Below are 16,540 nucleotides of genomic sequence, written 5' to 3' on the forward strand. Positions count from 1 at the left end.
CAGAGTTTGGAAGTCAAGGTTATGTGCTTACCTAGTGATGTAAAGAAGTAATGGGGGAAGACTACCCACAATGATTACAATAGTCCACTCTACTGAATATGAAGGTGTTGAGTAATGTGCATTTCACCTATTTTGCTAAAATCTGATTTTCTACAGTGTATAAAGCGCTTTAGCGCCATTGCTGATGGTTAACAGTGCTACACAAAATAACTAAATAAGCCCCACGGGGAAGCTGTTAACTTGAACTTTGTGAACCAGAGTTCCAAACAGATTCCTCAAGCAGCGGTCAGACCTTACCCGTCTTTTTATTTATTTAGAGAGTTTTATATAGCACTGACAAGACCCCGAGGGTATAAGAGCACTTTAACATGTACACAGATAAACAAGAGAGAGCAGACAGACAGAGCAAAAATGGAGTCTCTTTGGGAAGGTACTACGGTGTATGGTCCAAAGGTTAAAGGTGTCGGGCTTCGCATTAATCTGGAAAAGACGAAAATTATGATTTTTGGGAAAAGAGTGCAGAGTTTGCCTGGTATCTAGATTCTAAGGTGGTGGAACAAGTTGATCAGTATAAATATCTGGGTTTAACTTTTAGGAAAAAATTGAATTGGGATGCCACTAGGCAGAAGGCACTCTTGCAGGCATGCTGTTTATCTGGATTCAATGGCAGATTTGGGGGCCTATCCCATATCCCTTTACCAAAGGCCTATGAAGGGAGGATCCCACCAATAGGCCTGTATGGAGGAGAGATATTTTCTCTAGATCCAACCTATGAATGGGACAGACTGGAAGGGGTAGTGCTTAAAAGACTTTTATCACTCCCACAAGGTACCATGGTCCAGGCTATAAGGAGAGAGTTCAGTCTGGTATCTTGGAACATAGCGGCCGCCACTCGGGCTCTAAGATACTTCAACACCCTGCTGGAGAATGATGAGGTGGCTAAAGCACCCAGATTGTGTTGGGAAGAGAGCCAAAGCAGTGAAAGGATGTGGGCAAATGCTGTTAGAACCAGATTGACTGCAATGAAGAATCTCCATTTAAATAGTGGTACAGTCACATCCTGGCTAACTTTCCCAGGCAAACGAGCTCTGAAAGAATCTGCTGCTATGGTGTCACAACAATGTGATTTAATATATTTAAAGAAGAAATCATCTATTAGCTTCTCGTTAGCTTCACTTGGCCAGGATTGTGTTTTCTCTTATTTATCACAGTTACCAGATCCAGGCTTGAGAAAAGAAATCCTAAGGGCTCGGGTGGGAAGTAATCCAATCTATGCATCCCACCCATATAGGACAGGGGTGCAAAATAATAGTGGTCTTTGTCCCTGCACTTTCAAAGCCAAATGCACCATTACGCCTATTCTTATGGACTGCGTTTTTTATCTTGCAAATCGGATCAAGTTTTTAAGACCTTTGTTTTTTAAATATGATGCTCTTCATAGGAACAAAGCGGTGGAGTTACTGTCTGAGATGCGATATTTAGATGTGGCAGTTGGGATTGCTCGGTTCTTACGATCTGTTAAACAGAATTTTTAAAAATGAAATGTAATGGGGATGGGGTGGTGAGGAGGGGGGTTCATTTTAAAGGTTTTAATTAATGTGTATTTGTTTTTAGAATGTTTTATGGACAACTGTCTAAATAAACTTGTTTTTGAACCTGAAGCTTACCGGTCTTTTTATTTATTTTATTTATTTAGAGAGTTTTATATAGCGCTGACAAGACCCGAGGGTATCAGAGCGCTTTACAACATGTACACAGATAAACAAGAGAGAGCAGACAGACAGAGCAAAAATGGAGAGTCTTTGGAAAGGTACTACGGTGTATGGTCCAAAGGTTAAAGGTGTCGGGCGAGGAGGAGGTCCTTAAGTTTTTTGTTTTTTTTAAGGTCACGAAGGAGGGGTTGGTTCTGAGATCTGCTGGCAGGGAATTATAGATTTTGGGGGAATTTCCCGAAAAGGAGCAAGCCAGGGCTTTTTGTTTGGGTCTTTGGGGGAATGAGAAGTAGGTTTTTGGTGCTCCTCGGGTTTCTTGCCTGGTCTGCCTTAGTGAGCTTGGCTGCAAGGTACACTGGTTTGCCAGTGTGAAGGACTTTGTTGGTGAGACAGGCAATTTTGAACTGGCATTGAGATTCAATGGGGAGCCATTTGAGGTTTTTCAGAGAGGGCGAGTTATGATCGTGCCTATTTGCTCCAGTGACCATCTTGCTGCGGCATTTAGAGTTGTTCTCATGGGGGCTAGGTATGATTTTGCTGTGCCTGTGGGGGTAGCATTTCCGTAGTCTAGTGTGGATAGAACCAGGGCTTGCGTGGCAGTCTTGAGATCATTAGGCGGGAGGAAGTGCTTGATTTTGTTGAGTAGTTTTAGTTTGTAGTGAGCACTCTTAATGGTAGCTTTTATGTGCGAGCTCATGTTCAGGTTAGGGTCCAGTAAGATGCCCAGCGACTTGGCGCAGCCGGTTAGGGAACAGTCGCAGTTTAGGGAGTCCATGAGCTTAATCCATTCTTGGACCGGGTGGGTTTGTCCATTGTTAGAGAGGAGAATGATTTCGGTCTTATCTTGATTAAGGTACAGGTGGTTGTGTGATAGCCAGTTTTGAATTTCTTTTAGGGTATCATTGAAACGGCGTATGCCTTCTGGAGAGGAGACTTCCAGGTAGAGCTGGATGTTGTCAGAGTATAGGTGGTAGGTGATGTGCCTTGATTGATTATGGTAGTAAGGGGTCCCATATAGATATTGAAGAGAGTGGGTGAGAGGACTGAACCCTGAGGGACACATCTGGTTATAGTGGAGTTATCGAAGATTGCGTTATTTATTTTGATTTGGTGAGAACGGTTTTGGAAGAAAGAGGTGAACCATTTCAGCACCATGCAGTCTGCTCCGATCCGTTGTTTTAATGTGTTGAGAAGAAGTTTATGGTCCACCGTGTCGAAGGCTGTGGATAGGTTAGGAAGATGAGCAGGCAGCAGCGACCGGCATTTATACATTTGTGGATGTCGTCTGCAATATTTAGTGAGGCTGTCTCTGTGCTGCAGCCCTTACTAAAGCCTGATTGGTGAGCGTCCAAGAGATTGTTTGTGTCGATGTGCTGGTTGAGTAGGACAAATTTCTCGAGGATTTTTGCCAGGTAGGCCAGGTTTGAGATTGACCTGAAGTTGTTAAGGTCCTCGGGGTCTAAGCCTGGGATTTTGTTTAGTAGTGGAGAGACTTGGCCAAGGTTTAGTCTATAGTACAGCTTGCAGTGGCACATCACCCAGCACCAGCCATCACCCTGATCTGATCTGACAGCACTTTAGTGGCACACCGAAGAATATACAGAGTGCCTTTGTCCTTAAACTGAGATGAATACTGAACTGCTTAGTGCACCACCATCACTTGCAAAGATGACGCCCACATGAGGAATGTATTTTGCCCACACAAGTCACATCCAACTCCTCTTACCAGGAAGGTCGGCCAAGCACAGAGATCTGGAAAGACTCATTGTAAAGTACTGATCTTGAATATATTGTGGAAATAACTAGGCAAGTTAATGGCTTTAGCTTTGAACTACATTCAAACTGCACTAGCTCTGCAGTCGATGGGGTATTAGCGAGATGCCAGGGTTAACGCCTTAACATAGGGAAAGGCACTCTTGCATCTTGTCCAGCAACACTGAAGAACAGCATATCACTGAACCAGTGGGCTTCTCAGAAGAGCAAACACATCTATATGGCCAATGGCACAAATAAACCTGGACCTAACAGGACTTAAATTAGTTTAGAATGGTCTCTGCCACTACGTGTACTGCTCTATGATGTTGCATAAAGTAAGGATCTAGGAATAGGGAAAGAGGGCCCCGGAAATAAATACAAGTAACAGAACAGGGAAAAAAAGACCATACAAAAATACACCACATCCCCTTATTAATAGAAACAATCGCTATATAGTCACTCAATGTTATCAAAATACTCTTTACAAACAAACACAATCCATATGGAGTGTACAATATGTACCAAAACATAATTCCACTTCATTTAGGTCAAAATGCAATTATTAAAAAATGAAACTGGTCTTTGTTACACAGGATTCTTTAGATACATATGTTGATTTCTTACACAAAGCAAATAGTCACAAAATCCAAATGCATTAGCTCCTCCCTACATCACACACAGCCACCCCCTCATAAAATACACACTCGGTCACACCTCACACCCCTTATGCACACCTTTACATAACATTTCTGTACATTAACAGTGTCCAACAACTGTTAATATAGTCTTTTGTTCATGAGAGAAAAACTCATAATAAAATTCTTCTTTAATGATATTGCATACAAAAAAAAAAAAAAAGTCTTTCCCAGTGTTAGTGTACTTTACTATTCCTCAGTCCTTTATACACTTTACGTTGGACCTGTGTTGGTATCGCTTAATGGTCCTATAATGGCTTCAATCTCATGCCAACAGGCATTTCGGTGTAACCCGTCAAACGCCATACACCTTCCTCAGGGCACCGAAAAAAATCATCAAGAACAAACGCCCTGCCTCACGCCATTGGAAATTAGCCCATTACAGGGCTGATGCAAGAACCCAACTCCTCCTCGATATGGTAACTATTGACTGGTTTTCCATATATCCCAATGCTCTATGCAGCAAATTCTTAAACCAGGTAGGGATCACCATAAAACTATATCACATGTGCGGGGTACATTTTTCTTTCTTGATTCTATTCCAACAGAGTAAGGATCTGATCAACACACTCTGGCTTTGCAGACCCAGCCAATTCCTTATTTAACTGCAAGTCCACAGCATTAGAAAATGTGCTGTATAATGATTTTCACCAGGATTTTACACAGAAATGACTGAAGGGTGATTTCATGCCAGTTATTACAGTTTGACAGCATTGCCTGTGACAGAGTCTCCCTGTACTGAGAGCTGATGGCTTACTGCAGCAGATACTTCTCATCAAGAGCCTCTTTGATAATTTTTTACCTGCAAGGTGGGAGATACGGAGTATTGCTTTGAAATCAATACTGGTGTGAGACAGGGATGCACGATTCAGCGTTGCTCTTCAACCAAGTCATAGACTCGGTGATGCGACGCACAGCACAAGACCAAGCCAGAGACGTCAAATGGACGTTATTCTCTACACTGGGGGAATATGCGGATGACCTAATCTTGCTCTCTCGCACACACCATTGGGTGCCTGAAAAGATGCCTCACCTCAATTCCTATTCACAGCAAGTGGGCCTGAAGATCAACATGAAGATATCAGATGTCATGCTGGTCACCATCCCAAAGTCTTCACAAATCAAGGAGGATGGAGAGGACCTAACCATGAATGGAGAGGACCTAGCCATGACTGAAGAGTTACCCTACCAAGACAGTATTATCAGATATGATAGAGGGGGCAGGCAGTGACATCATGAGCAGACTAAACAAGGCCAGGAATGCCTTCAGGATGCTGAGCAATGTGTGGAGGTCACCTCAGCACAGCACCAACACCAAGCTGAGACTTTACCAGAGCTGCGGTCTGTCCACACTCTTGTATGCAACAGAATGCTGGCGAATTATGCAAAGCGTTATCAACAAACTATCAGGCTTCCACACCAGTAACCGATGAAGAATCTTGTGCATTTTCTGGCCGCAAACAATCTCAAACCAGGAACTGCTCATCAGATACTATTAAGAAAACAGATACCATCATTACAAGAAAAAGATGGATATGGATAGGACACCCCAACAGAAGAGAACAAAACTCCATAGCAAGCTCTCCACTGAACTCCAGAAGGCAAACAGTAAAGAAGCAGGTCAAAGAATACCTGGAGGCAAACTGGCTGTGAATTTAGGTTCTTTATTTCAGGGCATTTGAGCAGTTCCAGTGTGCGTGTCCTGCACGCTCTATGCGTTTGAAGGCAGGCTTTAATTTAAGATGCTGGATGGGAAAAGCTATTAGGGGTTGGAACTGGGTGCAAATTTAATCTGAAACACATGGTGATAAAGTGTCTGAAAAACTGAATATTGGGCCTAATAGATAAAACATGTACTGGGGTAGAAGAATTCCAGGAGTTAGAGGCAAGTCAGACAAAAAAACAATTAATACAGTTCACACTATTGATTCTCCATTAAAAAAATCTTCATTCTTGCTAGCTCTAGAACTGGACCTCCACACTCCGAGCCCTGAATTCTACTCACTAACCCCAGCTATGTACACCTATCTAATTACTTCTGATGTACATAATTTTCATCTAGCCCAAATGGTACAGACCCACTTATATTTTGGGGATGCCTGCAGTGTTTTACTAGGACAGCGGCAGGCTGAACCTGAGCCGTAAGGGGTAGCCGGAAGCACATCTTCTGCTATCAATCCAGAATCTCAGGAGGTTATGTATTACTCCAGATTATGGGGATAACAGATCTTTCTTTCCCTACAGTAAGAATCTTTTTATATGCATGTCATATCGCAGTTTCTGTTATTTCCAGGCACTGTAAACAATAGGTGTTACAATTATCAATTAAATGGCTCGCAGCGTATCAAACTTGGAAGGATAAAATGCTGAGTTGTTCTTCGGATCACACCAGCTGTCAACAGTGTTTAACCTATGTAGACACCTTTCCAGACTTAAATGTAAATGCATTAGAGCTGAACTAGGCGATGCTAAATGGCAACAGGGGTTCCGAACATCATCCATGTCAGAACTCCATTGTGCCGTACATCAAGGATATTTCTAGCACTCTGCCTACTGTAGAATTGTGGAGCTAGGGCTAGAGAGCTGCAAAGAGAACCCCTATCTTGAATGTAGGTAGGGTTTGTTGTCAGCACTATTCATGTTGCTTTAGTGGGTCTCAAGATTGAGGCTACTTTCTATGGAAATGCCCCTCTATGGTTCCAGGGAGGGCATCAGCCACCGTGCATATGGGCAACCCAGCAGATCTCAGCTCACCTTGCATCCCTTGGAATTCATGGACTCAATTGTGCGCTTGATGGCTGGGTTCGGAGGGTCAATCAGCTCTACCTGAGTCCGAACATTGTGCTCAAAATATGGACCGATCAGGAAGTAGTTCTCCCCCCACTCGTCCGAGGTGATCTTTGCCTTCGTCTGGATCACTGTATAGATACCTCCAACTGTGGAATGAAAAAACAGGATGTGAGCAGGTAGCAAGCGAGCAGTGAGCAAGCAAGATTGGGAACACCTCAATGCACAAACACACTGTCAAATTCACCACTGACGAGAACACCCTGGGAGACCGGATTGGGAGATTAGTTGGCCTTTCTAATTCCAGGAATTACACAAAACACGGGAAGGCTACGCTGTTTGAAAAACAGGTGAAACATGGTGCATTTCTAAGCAATTGCATATATGAAACAGTAGAGAATGGGAACAAAAGCAAACTAAACATATCACAAGTTTATACAATTGTTTTCGAAACTTTTATTAAACACTGCTGGCACAGACTCTGATTTGTTGGGAAGTGAAGCCTTAAAGGCCTAAGTGGCAACACAGTAAATCCCACAGGGAGTTCAAAAAGTGCAGACGTTGGTTCCACTGTGGCATTTAGTGTTGACCGGTATCCCGATCAATTTTCACAATATGAATATGGAATTTAGAAACTTGAGACAGTAGCAGGAGGGCGGGAGCAACCGAGGTTCAAAAGAATTAATAAGGATAGGAAAATATATCAGCCATATTGAATCCTGCACGGTTTCACATTTCCTCACATTTAACTCAGAGGACAAAAAATACACAACAAACTCCTTCTCGAGAAAACATCCACACCGGATTCAACAGGAGCAGGGTCCATGGATGACCAATACCAATGTGTCTCTGGGAGCATTTGTTCCATCCTGGGGGTTTTATCTAAAGTCGCATCTGCTTATCTAGAGGCATATTTTTGCAGCAATTAGGACCAATACCTTCCACATTCACGCCCTCAAGAAAGGTGAAATTAAGCAGGCTTCTGAGTGCAGATATTTTTGCCAGATTTGCTCTTTCATAGAAATTTCTCCTTTTAAGGATCTCCTCGGATTGGGGTGTCTAAAATAGATTCAGAAGGTCCGGATCCATGCCAAATTCTCATAATAATAACTTAATATTCAAATTATTTACTTTCATATTTACTGCATATAAATCGAAATTATGTGAATATCCAGAAAATCTGGCTAGGTTAGAGCAGCCTGGACCTCAGTCCAGCTTCCTCGCCCTGTTGTCCAGAAAATTTCAATAAGTTTGAAAAGCAGGGCAATACATTCTATCTCGTCACCTCAGATCTCAGTAATGAACTTAGGGTCCCAGTACGTGTGAGAATTATCCCCAATTTACAGTGAGTGTTGTGTTCAAGGCACTATAAGAAAACCCCACTGAATGTCAGAGTAGGAAGTTAAGTTCCATGGACTGTCACCATGCAGCAAGGCCCAGTGCTCCGGATATCAAACTGTCCATCACCAAATTTTAGACCTTTTGTTCACAGGCATCCAAATAAAGAGACAGCTAGGATATTGTATGTATGTATGAGGTATTTGTGTAGCACAAATCTAACACAAAGATGATGGAGAGCTGTGCATGGTCAAAGACAAAGATGCAGTCAATAAGTGATTGGAAAGTTGCTGAGTTCTGAGAGAGGAAGTGGACTGTTACAGCGCTGGGATGTATTGGTCATTGAAAAAGTGCACCTTCAGCTCTTTCCACATTAGCGCAGTCTTGATGGATGTGGGGATCTAGTTGCAGATCAAGGGTGCATAGATGGAGAAGGGTTGTTGCCTTGTTTTGTTGTTCTGGCAATTCGTTTTCCGGTCAAAAGGTGCCCTGGCTGTAAGCGAGCCGAGAAGATAAGCTCTTCATCCAAAAGGGCTGGTAGTGCTGGCTCTAAAGATGATGCAGCTCATTCTGAAAGCGAGGCAGCTCGATTTGAATGGGATGGGCTGGACCCTTTCTCTTCTGATTTTCAGAAAATTGTAAACATATTCATTCTGTTGTGTCCATGACTTGAGCAGAGAAGTCTAGGTATTGGTTATTTAGAACTGGGGTACGATTCCTATTGCTTTTTGTTTTAATTACATTTTTACAGCATTTCCTGATGTGTTCTGAAACGTAAAAGAATAGAAAAACAAAAAAGTTAGCATAGTGTATATGACCGCGCTTCAAAGGAACAAGAGAGAAACGGCACAAGAGAAGGAGTGAGGGAGAGGGCTCAAAAGGATGACAGTGTGAAGTGAAAAATAGAAAGCTAGTGGAGTTACAGCTAGGAAAGAGGAGCAAAAACGAACAATTGAGAAGAGAGAAATATTACTTCCTCGTAAACAGGAGTAGGAGGGTGGAGGGAGGGGAATGTCAATGTTGCATTATCAGCACAAACCTTCTATCATTAGTATGCCACATTTGCACTTTCTTAATCCGAGTGCACTTTTGGCACGCTTCTGAATTTCCATCTTTTTGTTGTGCATTGTTGTTTGCAAGTAGAGATGCGTGGAAAGTTTAGAGATTTGTGGTGGTTAATGTAAAGAACTTTGACGTGTATTATGTGTGTGGACAGGCATGAAGATGGACTTTGCTTCTTTTTTGTTGAGCTTGTGTTGGCTCGTGCACAGCCCAGTCGAAGCAGTTTATAAACAACGTAGCTAACTAGGTAAGTGGCTACAATAAGGTGAAAGAGAGCATGATATGTTCAAACTTACATCACATACACGTTCTATTAAACATTAAAGTTCAGTATTCCAGATGGAACTCGCAGAGAAGGAATCCGCCCTGGGGAGGTACAGCGGGGCCAGTCAAGGAGATGGACATGGAAGAAAATGCACTAAACGCCCTTTGCTTATCTGCTTGCCTTTGCTGTGAAGATAGAGCGAGAAAGTGGCTGTCGACCACTGCCAAGAGCCGAGGACGCCCCTTCCCATGCTCTCCAGATGGAATTCTCTTCCGATGCCCTTCCAAGGGGACTCACTGCTTCAGCCCTGGCCGCTTACACTATCTTCAAGAGGAGGCTTAGCTGACCTTGAGTACCATACCAGTCAAATGAAAGAGGGGGGAGGGGCAGCGGAAGGGAAGCTACTGTTCCGGAGGCTCTCCTAGCTACACAACGAGCGGGTTATCGGTCAGCATTCCTTTATGCGTCCTTTCAAATTCGCATGGTCTCACTGCAAGGAGGTTTCTGAAGTAAAAGTGACCTCTCGGACAACCGTGCAATCCAGTGGTCTGTGGTATAAAAATGTACTTTTCAGCAAGAGATAAGCACTCGGGTGTCTGGAGACCAAGATAGGTCTCAAAAGCCACCTTCTCTCAAAGGACCAGAAGGTCAGTCAATATCCTTCTCCACTTGCCCAGCCCAGCTACCCTTTCACATTAAAACAGCCTGCTGGGACATCACTATGTTCAAGCAGGCCAGCCCAACCACGCCCTCATCCCAAGGACAGTGTCTCTGGTGCTTTTCCGGGTGGGTTGTATGACATTACAAGACAACTTCAACACTAATGCCCTTTCCACGCAGTCTTTACCATGCATGGCAAGTATTGTTAAGATAATTAAACCCAAATTAGAATAGCATTTTAATGCAATATTTAATTATTTGAATTTACTCCGAACCTAGGTTCTCTCTAAGCTTCACGCCGAGGTGGCCTCAGACTGTATAATTTTCAGCACGCAGGGAGTCTTAAGGAGCATTCAAAAAAAAAAAAAAAAAAACTCAAGCATTAGCTTAGTCAATTGGTCTCACCTTTGGGACCTTTTAAGTGTTTAGCCATGCAGCACATCATCCTGGATGCTGTGCTGCCAGGGACAGTTACTACACACTGGGTCATGCAGTCCGATTCAGGAATACATGCTTGCCTCAAACCTAAAAAGCCCACAGTGCCACCTCAAGAACACACAAGATATATTCCCAGGAATTTTGCAAACCCCAAAAAATAATATGGTGTTCCCTTTCAAGGTAGCCACTGCTTTCCCCAGCTTCTGGTTCCGACACACAACTAATGAAGACAGAATAGAAGCCAAATCAAATATGGCGTCATGCCCAAAGAGGACCCATTATAAGCACAAGCATAGACCCTAACAAAAGTCAGAAGGCTGGAAAAAAGGGGAGCATATTTGAGGGGCTTCCCACAGAGTAGCAACTTCCCTCCCGTGCTCGGACGGAATGCACAGGCATCAGGAGTCAATAGGAAAGTAGTAAAGTCGGAGCAAAGATCATGCTCAGGAGGCTGAACGAATAAACGAGCTAGAATCTACTCGATATAGAGAGGGTTGACTCCCGTTACGCACACTGCACAAATCTACTTTGGGAGCACATTGGTTAATGTCAGAGTTAATCTAAAGCACATGGCCACTGTCCAGTCAGGTGTGTGCCAAACAATTGAGGGCAATAGGCTAAAGCTTACCATTCAGACCCACGAAGGTGGCCAACTTTCTGCTCAATCTTGATTCAGGGTAGGTTTTGCAAATGTTGTGCGAGGTGAATGTATAAAGGGTTCACTACTGCTGCAGTCCATGCTGTGCAGGTACTGGTGGGCATGCACACTGGGGGGGCACATGTTGAACCCCCCTGCCCCCCATGTGCATCCACGTGGCGTGAGGCACCAGGGGGCCCTGTAGGGCCCCCTTGGTTTACTCTCCCCCACACTTTTCATGGCAGTTGCACCACCATTAAAAGTGTGGTGGTGAGGAAACTCTTAATATGCTGCGGCCCCGCCAAGCATATTGCAGCGTCAGAACCACTGTGCAATCGCAAGGGAACCGTGATTCCCTGGCCGATTCGGTGTTTCCAGGGCGGCCTGATCACCCTAGTCTTAAAAGGGAGGTTGGGAGACCGCCACCGTGAGTCTGGCGGTCGCCAGACTCATAACGAAGCCCTATGTGTTAGTGCCGAGCCAGCTCTGTATTTAGCAGCAAAAGAATTCCAGCAAAGCAAAAAACGGACACAGGGAGCTCATCAAACATCAAGAAATGAACTGTAATGAGGAAGAATGACTGAATGAACTCGCATTTTTAAAGCGCACGACTACAAAGCAAGCTCTCCACTTTCCCCGGTGCCTCTTAATTGCAGGTCAACAAAGTTGAACTTGTTTCCTAAAAACAACCAGATCCATAGTGGCTCTGATGGTCACCAGAAGAGGGTTCCAGGATTGGGCTCCCAGAAACAAAGGATCTTCCTCCAAATCGAGCCCGACGTATCCTGGGTATAGAGGCCAGGCGATTGGATGAAGACCTCGAGTTCTTTATGGCATGCAATGGGATATTCTCTTCCTGATGCAACAGGCACCCATGCCATGTAAGGCTGTGAAAGTAAGCACCAAAGCCTTAAATTTGATCCTCTTTCTCACTGGTAACCAGTGAAGGGCACGGAGAGGAGGGGACATTGGTGTCCTGGGATTTAAAAAGAGAACCAATCTCGCCGCTGCATTTTGAAATACCTGAAAGATAGTCCGGCAGACCCAAGTACAACACATTTGCGTAATCCAGTCTGGAAGTAACCAGTGCCTGGACTTCAGTTTTCCTAGTGGTCAATGATGAGATAAAAAATTCCTCAGCATTCATAGTAGACCAAAACAGGTGCCTGCTACAGTTTGAATTTGATGTTTCATCGAGAGTGCTATCGATAAAAATGCCAGATCTTCGACTGTGTTGTGAGTAGAGGGTGGTGGAGACAAGTCCAAAAGCCACCAGAGTCTCCTCTCTTCAGAGGGAGGTGCATCCAAAAAGATAATCTCCGATTTCTCGGGGTTACGCTTGAATTGATTCCTCACCAACCAATTGAACACCCTAGAGAGGCACATTCTAATCTTTTCCCCCCTCAAAGTCTGTCACTTTTTTTACAGGTGAAGAGAAGCTGGGTGTCGTTGGCATACAATATTATTTTCGCCCCGCATGCTTCCGCCAATGATGATAGTGGGGTCATATACATATTAAAAAGCGTATAGCTCTAAGCAGGGCCCTGCTGGACCCCCACTTTCTAATTAGGAACGGTAGCAGTGAAGGCTGGGGTCCACAACTTCCTGACTTCTGTCCTCTAGAATTGAAGCTAGCCACTTTAAAGCAGTTCCACGGATACCAAGCTTCTCAATACTTACCAAAAGTTTAGCATAAGGGACAGTATCAAAGGCCGTCGACAGGTCTATCAATACTACGACTGCTTTCCCCCCTGATCTAACTTCTCTTTGATAGGTTCTGTAACCTCCAGCAAAGCGGTTTCTGTGCTGCTACTAGCTCTAAAGCCTGATTGGCTACTAGGCAGCAGATTCTTTTTTTCCACATAGTCCTAAATTACTGCATTCACATGTTTTTCCAGCACCTTGGAGAAGGCCAGAAATAGGGATTTAGGCCTGTAATTAGCTGGAACGTTAGGATCAATAGAAGTTTTTTTTTTTAATAGCGGGAGGATTTTAGCATGTTTCCATATAGCAGGCAAGCACCCAGCATCCAGTGAGGCATTGAGAACCTTATTAGCCACGGAATTGATGGCCGTGTCCACCTTTGTCAAAAGTTGAGCTGGACAAGGATAAGCAGGGGTTGCCGATTGTAGTTCCTTGATTATAGACCGAGATTCTTCTAGCGACAACTGGGGTATTTGCAGAAGAGAAGGGGTTTCACCTGAGGGCTGCTTCATACTGGAAACTATCATATCGAACTTATCAGCTCGAGACACCCCAGAGAAGGAGTTCTGAATAGTCATGATTTTTCCGTGGAAGAATTCAGCCAAGTGGTTGGTCCACTCCATTGCTATTGGATGATCTCTGCTAGTGGATTCAGGATTGGAAAAGGCTTTGACAATTCTAAAAATCTCCTTCCCTTTATTATTTGAGGTCTCAATTTTATCTTCCAGATAGTTTTTTTTGTTGCCTTATCTTTAATGTAGTGGGCCGTCAAGGCCAACTTCTATTCAAGTTTGTGCTCAAAACTATAGTTTTTCCTGCCACCTCCTTTCCGAAAACTTCCAAGATTTTTAAACTAATTTTTAATGATTCATTCAACCAGGGGGCAGAAAGCTTTGCTTTGAGTTATGTATCATCATAGGGGCTAACTCATTTATACTCTGCATCACCCAGGATTCTAGCTGGAACGAGTCCCTTACTGGATTTCCCGATAATAGAGGGGCCGAAGTTTTAAGGGCAGCCCCCAGATCGGTCTGTGAAATTCTGTGAAAAGCTCTATGCTTTGTCGCCACACCACTGGAATAGTTTGACAATTTTTCCAGGAAATTGGCCATCTAAAGCTAATTAGACAGTGATCGGTCCAAACCAAAGGTACAGGAAGGTTCAGCTCAAGCTTGACACTAGATAACACCTGATCTAGGGTATGTTCCGCCCTATGCATAGGACTAGATACATAAGGAAAGACGCTAAGAGCTGAGAGAGTCTCAGTCAAAGAGATGACTTCCGACTCCATTGGTATATCCACGTGAAGGTTTAGATCACCCAGAAAAAGAAAGTGGCTTTATTTGAGCGCCAGAGGCTCTCCTGCCTAGTTAAGGGATTTAAAGATGACACCCACCGACCCTGATCAGAGCACCTGCAAGGGATTGATATGGTGATAGAGAGCAGAGGAAACCTAGACATTCCATCCCCTCTATATTTCTCAGGGTAACAGCCGTGCAATCGAATTCTTGCCTAAAGATAATAGCCACCCCCACCCAACTTTAACAAGAGGACAGTCCTTCCTGAACAGGCGCGCAACACCAATTGGGCTCACGGGGCTTCAGTCTCCCCCCCCCCCCCCATCGTGTGTGTCAGCCCGGGCGGAGACAGCTTTGCGGGCTTGCGAGCATTTAATTGCCGCCGCACCCGAGTACTTAAAATGTCTTTAAAAGACCATTTAATTGTAATTAGGCATTTGTTGTGTTTTCACCCCTTCTTTCAGTCACTCGGTCTATGGTAGGAAGAATTAGCCCCCCGAAATATTTTACAGCCCCCCTCCCCACCCCCCGAAATTTAGCTCTAGTTGCCCGCCTGTTCCTAAGTACCTTGTACCCATGTGGAATGGCTGCTGCAGGCTTGGGATTGGAGGATTCATAAAGCCAAGTTTCCGTTAACAGTAAATCTGGTTGGAAGTTCTGGAGAAGGTCAGAAACTTGCATTTCATGCTTCTGCAGGGAGCGCGTTTTTGGCAAAAAAGCTGAGAGATCTCACCCGGGTTTTTCCCTCCCAGGTCTAGTGTAGCTGCTAGTGGGCGCTGTGGGAGATTCCTCCGCTCCATGTGAAGAGACCCAGTTGTAGTATGCGCACTGAAATACATCGAACTTTCCACACTCCATGACATCTCCCTTGCAAGACGCTTCTATACCTAAATTTCGCAGGGTTGTCCCATCATACACCATTCTCTGCTTCTTATCAGCAGTCAAATTAGCAGCATGGCCAGCTCTGGTTGCCTCAGAGACGCTGACTGGTATAGACAGGCTTGTAGGTTTAAAAGCATGAGAAATAGAGCACACACTGTCAGAAAATAGCTCCTCTCCGTGTCCCAGCGAATAAAAAATGGCAGAAGTGAGCTGGAACCCCGATTTTAGCTGCTCCCTCCTCCCAGCAAAACCAACGGATTCAAGCAACAACTTTTATCTCATAACAGGTACAAGTTTTGAGAAAGTACTTAACATATCAACATTAAAAACAATTCAGGCAAGTGCAAACAGGGTCGGACAGCTAAAACGTAGAAGAGACATGGCACTTTTTAATTTTAATGCAGAGGTAAAAAAGTAAGGGAAATGCTTTGATTTAGAAGTCAGCAGTAACTTTTGGCATCAGAAACTATTCCATATTGAAGAACAACAAGTGATTTTGAGTAATGATAATGAGAGCAGTGTGGCTCAATGGTTAGAGCGGCAGACCCTGATGCAGAAGTCTAGCCCGGGACCAGGGTTCAATTCCCCGCCTCGGCGGGTCTTAAGCTAAAAAATTCCACGGCCCTGATAATTCTCGCCTCGGTGCCTATTCCAATCATAGAGTCCAACTCTGCAACTCTGGGCAATAGCTTGCTTAATCTCCACAACGGCCCCACAACGCTAAGGATGCCTGGCCTCCACCTTGGGGGTGCCCAGGAGTGGACACCTCACAGGGAAAGCCAGGATGGGTTCCACAGCGGTACAAGCGCCTTGAGACCCTTGCGGGTGAGTAGTGCGCTATACAAGTATCAATTTACATTTTTACATTTAGGAAGCTTGACAACCCTAAGGAGCTCTGTATGCCAGGTACCGATCTACCTGGTTTTCGAAGGAAATAAAACTTATGTAAAAATGCTGATCAAATAAGCTCCTCTCCTCACAGAGTTGATGTCCGCTGCTCCAGAACTTGTAACAGCGTCAGGACGGCCACGTCCCAGGACAATCCGGAAGGGGACGCTGGGGCGTGGCTACGGATACTACGAACAATGAACCCTTACGAATCAAAATAGAGCATGAAACTGGATATATAAAAAGGACAATATCGCATGTGCTGTTTTATGTTGTCAGAAAAACACTGTATTGTTGCCTTTCTTTAGCTGTTCAAAAAACACCAGTGCCCTTCACAATACCTTAACCCCTTGGGCGCGGGCGCGATTCTGCGCCTGTGTGGCACTTCTGAAGAGTGGGCGGGGGTTCATGACGGCCAC

At 44.4% G+C, this 16,540-nt stretch overlaps 1 protein-coding gene across 1 annotated transcript in view; it reads right to left on the reverse strand.

The window, feature by feature from the left end:
• GYS1 (glycogen synthase 1) overlaps window positions 1–16,540 on the reverse strand; it is a 228,707-nt gene that overhangs the window by 168,394 nt on the left and 43,773 nt on the right. The window contains exon 2 of the mRNA XM_078655153.1: window positions 6,917–7,098. Coding sequence (XP_078511279.1) covers window positions 6,917–7,098 — 182 coding nt within the window. The remainder of the gene's footprint in view (window positions 1–6,916; window positions 7,099–16,540) is intronic.

The sequence above is a fragment of the Lissotriton helveticus genome, chromosome 7 (assembly GCF_964261635.1).
Source record: "Lissotriton helveticus chromosome 7, aLisHel1.1, whole genome shotgun sequence".
In the NCBI taxonomy this organism is placed as follows: Eukaryota; Metazoa; Chordata; class Amphibia; order Caudata; family Salamandridae; genus Lissotriton; species Lissotriton helveticus.